Consider the following 8,032-nt stretch of genomic DNA (forward strand, 5'->3'; position numbering starts at 1 on the left):
ATCATTACTCTTTACTAATAGTCCTTTTGCTAATTTCAATCCCTGCAACAGTACTGCTATCAAAGCCAAGGCAAATTTCCATCCTATCTAATGGTGATAATCTGTATCAAATGCTTTATTAAAGACAAGATATTCTACATAATTATTAAACAGTATTTATTTAGCATTACAAACTTTGCATTTGGTAATCAGAAACAGTTGTTCCAGGAGTTTGACCAGTGCTTGAAAGGTATTTAATTGTTATTGGACAAGTACTTTCCAGTGGGGAACTTGCATTCAGAACAAAGGAAAAAATGTGTTTAGGAGCTTCGAACATAGACTTTGAACATAGTCTCTGTGACATTGTCTTCTGCCATGTCAAGCACCGGGACTTTAATGCTCTCTACATATCCTTGCAGTGAAAATCTGGTTTTTGTCTAACAAGTGTGTGTTTTTTCAGACTCCATGACAGAAAGATGTGTATAATAGGACTGAGCATCCTAATGGAATTGCAGAACCGACCGCCTGCAGTGGATGCTGTGGCTGCCCAGATTGTCCCTTCAATCCTTCTCCTCTTCCTGGGCTTAAAACAAGTTTGCGCCTCACGAGAACTCACAGAACATGAGGATCATGCTAAAGATGAAAAACACGTTGCAGAAGATAATGGTAAAATCTCCCCTTTTCACATTGTGGATTTTGTCTGGATTTAATTTAAAGGGGGTAAGAAATTGCAGTTCATTTTTAAGACTTGTTAGTCTGCTGAAAATAGCTCGGCTTACTGGGTGCTTGAAAGATCATCTTAGGAATTGATTTTTCCTCCCAAAATGTAATCAAAATGTTTCAATGTATAACAGCTAACACTTTGTGAAAGGGTAGTATTGGTTTAAGAGTGACAATAAAACTTGCAAGTCCACTCTTCTGGGTTGTGAATGTGCTCCATCTTCTCACATAGGCAGCAGGAGTTTGCCAGGACTGCACTGGTTATATTCTTGATTCCTGGAAAGAAGCTGTTCCTAGTACCCAACTATTTGAAAGACGTGTTTGGTTGAACTTTGAAGGAAATCCTAGCACGTCGTCTTTGTCCAAATGGAAAGTGATTTGCAAAGTGGCTTTTGAGACAGCTGAGGTTCCTGGAGTAGACAGACCTCTTACTGCTATGTCTGCCAGAAGAGAAAAAACATCAAAGAATACCTTGTGGAGGGAATTGTGGGGAGTGAATTTTACACAGCATTGCAGGCAGATATGTGTGGCTGTATTTGACTTGGAACAGGAGATAGGTGGTTTGAGGTCTGAAAATTAGATTGGATGTAAGCAGATTATGTAATCCACTCGAATTTCACACATGATTCTTCTGTAATGGAATTACAGAATTCTTCTCAATGTGTAGGAATACAGTATGGAAACAGCACAGTAATTTTCAAATCTCTGTCCTGTGATTCAGTCCCTGCTTGTTGCAGATATAGTCATCTTTATTCTTTCTAAACTGTTAACACAGGAAGAGCTGAAGGTTTGGAATTGGAGGGCGATTTTTTTAATCTTGATTATAAGTCAGAAATATTTTTCCTTAACTAAGAAATAGCAGTGTTTAGAATTGCATGTCGGAGTTGCATTTAATTTGGATGTAATAGTTGTTTCATAAGCGGAATGGAAGGTAAAGCTAAGCGAAAGATGCTATTTTAAGTTTGTTCAAATAAAGGAGCACTCTGAAGAATAGCAAGCAGACGTTTGGTCTACATCTGGTTTTCTCTTTGTTTTGTGTCAGTTTGTGAAGTCTGTGCAAGTCTCTGTTCATAATTTAAAAAGCACAGTGATGGAACACTTTGTCAAAGACACATTTCCTCAAAATTTTTGGATCCTATAATTGCGCAATGACTGCATAAATGAAAGAAGAAAAAAGATGGCAGTTTCACATTCCCCAGCTGTGCTTAGAAACAAAAGTTTAACTGATCTTGAATGTAGGAAACATTTTAATACCTTCATTTTTCCAATTCTTCTAAGATTTTGGGGGAAGGGTGTTAATAGAGGGTCCCCTTTCCAGCCAGAACCTAGATTTATTAATTGTTCTTCATTCGTAAGTCATTGTTTCCTTATGTTTCTTAAACTTTGTTTTACAAAACACGTCAATGCTTTTGCAGAAGAGATACCAAGTGATGAGGAGGAGACAAATGAAGTGAGCCAGGCGATGCAAGAGAACCATGGTGGAGGAGGAGGGGGAGGAGGAGATGGTGGTGGTGGAGGTGGAGAGGAAGAGCATGAAGATGATGATGATGATGATGACTGGGATGAAGATGCGTTGGAAGAGACTGCTCTTGAAGGGTTCAGCACGCCTCTTGACCTTGAAAATGGTGTTGATGAATACCAGTTTTTTACACAAGCACTTTTGGGTATGTGTTTGCTAGTTGGTAGAATGATATAACACGATGAAATAGTTCGGAGATGTTTATGATCATCACTGGGAAAAACCCTCTTCTTTGTTACGGGTAATAATTTAGATTATTGAAACTGGAAAATGTGATCTTGCTTTCTAATGTTAGTCCTAAGATTTTCTGGCTTACAAGTACTGCAAAAAACAAGTGGTAGCAAATATAGCCAGATATTAATTCTCTTCGTGTTCTCTTTCAGAACTTTTCAATCACAGCCTAAATAAGTGGGACTCGGTCACTAGAGGGACTCCTATATATAGAAATATTTGTCACTTTCTAGATGTTAAAATCATAATGGAGAAATTATTTTCTGCCTTTCCTGCTTGACTAATCCTGTTGCTTTTACTTTTGATACGAGTTTTAAATTAGAAGATTCACTTCATCATTGTCCATGAATACTGGCCACATGGTTAACTTTCTGTTTCAGAAAGCAGAGGATGTAATTAAGTTTCCCAAAATGGATTGCCTCTATTACAGTGGGGATTCTGTGCTAAGAAAACTGACAGGAATACTGAACCTGTTTTGCAGTGCAAATTCTGTTTTAAAACCAACCAGGGGTTCCGTGTGTTTCATTTTGTTCTTCTGAAATTAACTTGCAACGTAACCTGATCATCATTTTTCATCCATTCCTGTTCTGACAGCGGTGCAGAGCCGAGATGCAGCCTGGTACCATTCGCTGACAGCACCACTGAGCGAGGATCAGAAGAAACAGCTGCAGGAGATTTATACATTAGCAGAACACCGGCGAAATGCTGCAGGTGAGTCACTTCTCTGGGGCCATTTTATCTGTTGCAGGGATGTTGGAACTGCATCTAATCTGTAACAACAGAGAGAATAAATCTTTCTGCTAATTAACATTTCCTGAGAAGCGTAAGTAGGATGTTGCGCTTATATTATCCCTTGCCTGGAAGTCTGTGTTATTCAGAGAGATTACTGTTGCTTCTAATTAATTGCCTTCTCGTTGACATGTGCTGCTGCTTGAACAGGATACGAACTAGTTTTGCACAATTTGACGTTTGAAATGAAGAGCAAATTAAGGCAATATCTAGCTGTCAGCCAGGCATTTGATGAAGATTATTATAGATTATTATGTGTTTAACAGTTCTGTAGCTTTTTAACCACTAGCATTGCCTTCACAGTCAGTGTAAGGTTTTAGATGTTTAGAAAGCTTGCATCGTGGAAAATAAATTCAGATTTAATCAAAAAGCACGCAGAATAGTGTAACATAGACTGATTCCATAAAGGTTTAATTTCTCGGCTCTGTTGTAGAGGTGTGTGTGTTTATGCATTTAGAGAAAATCTGAGTGTGATTTATTACTGTCACTGCATTTAGGGAATGAAATGTTGACTCAACCGAGAGTTTTTTCCACAACTTTGCATTCTTAGCTGAGCTGTATTGTCTCTGGCAAAAGCATTCTCTATAGACTATTTTTCATATCCTTTCCCTTCTTTGAATTCTAGAGACTAAGACAATAGAACAACAAAGCGGCTACACATTTGACAACAAAGGACTGATCACAGCATTTAACTTTGCTGGAAGTACTCCTGGTGGCAACTGAAGGATCAACTACCAAGGTCAATGGGAAGGGTCTCATCATTACATTTTCCTGAAATCATCGTGACTTCTGAGTGATAGGGGAGGGTAATTTGATGCTGCTGAAGGTTTTCTGGAAAATAGCAGTATGCTTCCCCCACCAGAATGCTCTTTCTAACCAGCTACTGTAATGTACAAATTCTTGTGGTGTTTTTATAATTTGATGGACTGAAAGGAAACATTTGTCCTCAAGGAACCTGAATGACTGGGAGGGGCCAGGCTGCATCTAATTGAGTTGCACTTCTCAGGTTTTTGCTGTGCAGAATTGATAGATTCATATGGATAACAGTGCCTTCTGTTGTACATGGATTGCCTGAACAAATGGATTTTGGAGTGCATTATAATTTTTTAAGTGTAAGGACATTTCTTGATACACTGTAAGCCTTGGTTCCATGTTTTCCAGTCACCTGCTTTTTACTGCTTGGTTTAATTGTTCATTGGTTGCATACACATTGCTGGATTCAGAATATTATCTCATCTTCCCTGTTTGGAGCAGACCAAATGTGTAGAGGGAGGTATCTGTTGGAGTTGCAAAGCTGGTTACCTCAAAGGGTCTTAACAAAATTGCAGATTTTCCCCTTGATGCAGTAGTCTTAAATTATTTCTCTTAGCCATGAAATCAACTTGCTTGAGTTTTGATGGCACGCGTGGCAGGTGGCTACCCTAAATCTACATTGATATTACCTCCTGCCTGGGCAAGTGGTATGACCCTCACATGTAGATCTTCTATGTGACAACTTTTTGTTTCTACTATTTTTGATGAATATTGGATTTTACTTGGGATTCTGTAAACCTCTTCTCTGTTTTTATTCATTCATTACCATTCTAGTGGTAGTACTGAATAACGTGGTACAAAACATTTGCAACACTTTATTTATCTTGATAGAAGAGAAACAGCTCCAAACTTACTTCTTCTTACTCTTACACCTCTGTGATTGAATTTCTGGTCTGCATTGCATTTGGCTGTTCATGTCCCATGCTGAAATTTCATTATCTGTCAGATTTTTTCCTGAATTTCAAAGACTGGTTTCTCATAAATTGAAACACATATAACAAGGTGTTTGTGAATATGTTCATTTAGTGAGAAACTGATAGCAGTACTAATTTGAATAGGTGCCCCTCCTTTAGATCTATTGGGATCGCAGTGATGTAGCCAAAATAAGTAGGGGTGCTTTAGAATGTGAAGTTTGAACTGGAGATAAAATTTTTAGACCAAATTTTGTCTCGATGTGTTAATTTCTTTAAGACTTAAAAATATTTACCAAGTAAAGGTAATTTTAAGCACACACTGATAAAGAATAGTGCCCCAATTGAAAAGTTGAAGCCCTTCCCACACCCCATCAAATTTTCAACGACTGTAGAGAATTACAGATTGCTGGTCCTGCGCTGTGCTGAAGCTTTCATTTTTTATATGTGAGAGTAATTATAATTCAGTCTGATAAATCTAAAGCGCTCTACACCTTGGCTTCTGGAAAAGGTCAAAGTGTCTCTGCTTGTTCCTTGCCCCATCCCCTGGAATTTTCTCAGCCTGGCAGCTGTGGGGCAGAAGGTTCCCTGCTGCTTTCCTTTTTCCTTTGTGTCAGACTCTCTCTGCTGCTGCCTCTTTTTTCTTTTTTCTTTTTTCTTTTTTCTTTTTTCTTTTTTCTTTTTTCTTTTTTCTTTTTTCTTTTTTCTTTTTTCTTTTTTCTTTTTTCTTTTTTCTTTTTTCTTTTTTCTTTTTTCTTTTTTCTTTTTTCTTTTTTCTTTTTTCTTTTTTCTTTTTTCTTTTTTCTTTTTTCTTTTTCTTTTTCTTTTTCTTTTTCTTTTTCTTTTTCTTTTTCTTTTTCTTTTTCCTCCCCCCACCCACCGCAGCTGCAGAGTAAAGTTGGCCTGGTTCGTGTAGGTTTTTCACTGCTGCTACTCACTTAATAGCAACAGTGAAAATTTCTCACTTTTAGGTCTGTTGTACATATGGAAAACTGTGAGAATTCCAGGGTCTGTATTTCCAAAAGGGAACAATACATTGAGCTGCATTGGACAGGCTCTTTAAGCTCAAGCAGCAGAGGGCCGGGACAGCCTTTATTTTGAATGTCAGGCCATGAAAATTATAGGTCACTTTTGCTAATTTAGGCCTGGGGTGTTTTGACTGAGGCAGTAGGAAGGCATTACATCCAGTTTGTTGGTGAGTTTCTCAGAAACCAAAGAAGTTTTGAAACCCTTCACAAATTTAAGAAATGTTTTTTGGATGTTAAGGACATGGACGACTTCTTTCTTACCTGACAATTGAAGTGAACTATTAGGCAGGTAAACTGTTCAAGCCCTTTATTATTTTATTAAAAAAAAAAGAGATTGTCGAGTTGGGTTTCTTTCAAAGCCCATTTGCCTTCTCTACACTGGCATGCAGATTAGAAGAGGGGTTTATTTTTCTTCTGCTAATGAGATTGCTTGCACAGTCACAAACTAATAGTTAGGAGTTAATGTGTTCAAGGAAAAATCTGCTTTTGCATAGCATCATCTTTGTGTCACTCAGCTGAACTATGGCTGCTCCCTAGTTCTGCTTCTTTTATACTTTTCAAATCAACTGCCAAGAAAATTTCATCCAGATGTTTCTTACAAGGGCTTTAATCAGCAGCGTGGAGTTGGGAATCTTTGTTGTCTGTTTTGCAGTGGGGGTGAGAGATGTCTGAGGGGATGGCATGTAAAAAGGTTAAATGCCCTTCCCTTCCCAGGAGATTCATAAGCAAATGTTTCTACTGGCAAAAGCAAATGTTAATTATTTTATTCCTTTTTTTGAAAAGGGTTTTCATCCAAAAAGATTTATTGGGCTCTAGCCTCCACTTTAACATATGGTTCTCTTTTAACATGATAAATATCTGTTTGTACATGATCATAAATAGGTAATGGATTTTAGGGATTTCTTTCTGAGCTGTGTCCAGCTTTGTACTACATTAAAGGGAGAGTAACACAAATGTGCATTACTGTCTCACTTTGAAGCCAAGGTAATCATGGAGTATCAGATACCAGCATCGGCCAACCAAGCATGATGTATTTGCCGTTGGAAATATAGAGAATCATGAATGTATTGTAAAATAAAACAAAGGCTGATAACCGGTAACCTATGTTGCCCCATGCCCACGTTCCCAAAGTGTGAAGGTAACTTGTATGGGCACCGTGGGGGCTTTACATAGGACATGAGCATTATGTAGGTTATAATCATAGCAAATGTTAGCTTACATGATAAGCTGCTTTTTCAGATAAAATTAACTGATCCTGGGTATTGAATTGCATATGCTGTTTTGTCACTCTTGAAAGGAAAATAAGAATCACCACATGTTTTGGCTGCTTCTTTTTGCTCTCTCTCTTTCAAAGTTGAAGTACTTTGTTTGCTTTCATTGCAAAGGAAAATCTTTAATCAAAATGGCCAGCTCCAGCAAGAGTGCAGAATATCAAGCTAAGGAAAAAACTAAAAAAAACCCAAACCCCAACAATCGCCCCAACCCCACATATGCACAGTCTGATTGAAATAAGTGTGCTTTGGGAGTGTAAGTCAAAATATGTAAAGAATGTTACACAAAATTATATTGTGAGATTCTTTGCTTTAGGGGGAAAGGCTGCCTGCGGGGTGTCAGGGAGACATGAAATGAACTGCTTTAAGACATGCCCTTTGCCTGTGAAGTCCAGGCAGTTTGTAACTCTGGATTCCATCATACACTGTAGAAGAGAGAAGGAAGGACAGCAGAGGATTTTTTTTTTACTTTAAAGCAAAGACTGTCTTGAGACTTTTGTGAGCCAAAGAAATTGTAGACAACATGAATGATTAACTGGCTTTCGTTTCCAGAGTACTTTTCAGCTTTTTTCTTCCTTTCTTTCCTTCCGTTTGCCAACCATTATGTTATCAGATATTTTAGGGGATATTCAGAATACCTGAAAAGGTAAAGCTTAAACAATTTTTTAAAAATCCTGTTGTTCTTGAAGCAATGGAACCTATCCATTGCATTTCTGTCTATAGAACAAAGTCTCTCATTTGACATATGCAGATGATACAGAACTACAAAGA

At 37.8% G+C, this 8,032-nt stretch overlaps 1 protein-coding gene across 1 annotated transcript in view; it reads left to right on the top strand.

The window, feature by feature from the left end:
- The window catches only part of IPO8 (importin 8), a 44,787-nt gene extending 40,213 nt beyond the window's left edge, over positions 1–4,574 (top strand). Inside the window, exons 22-26 of the mRNA XM_009575219.1 lie at positions 440–645; positions 2,115–2,177; positions 2,223–2,363; positions 3,044–3,160; positions 3,864–4,574. Coding sequence (XP_009573514.1) covers positions 440–645; positions 2,115–2,177; positions 2,223–2,363; positions 3,044–3,160; positions 3,864–3,961 — 625 coding nt within the window. The 3' untranslated portion in view covers positions 3,962–4,574. The remainder of the gene's footprint in view (positions 1–439; positions 646–2,114; positions 2,178–2,222; positions 2,364–3,043; positions 3,161–3,863) is intronic.
- Positions 4,575–8,032: the final 3,458 nt, after the last annotated feature.

Source organism: Fulmarus glacialis, unplaced genomic scaffold (assembly GCF_000690835.1).
Source record: "Fulmarus glacialis isolate BGI_N327 unplaced genomic scaffold, ASM69083v1 scaffold14263, whole genome shotgun sequence".
Lineage (NCBI taxonomy): Eukaryota > Metazoa > Chordata > Aves > Procellariiformes > Procellariidae > Fulmarus > Fulmarus glacialis.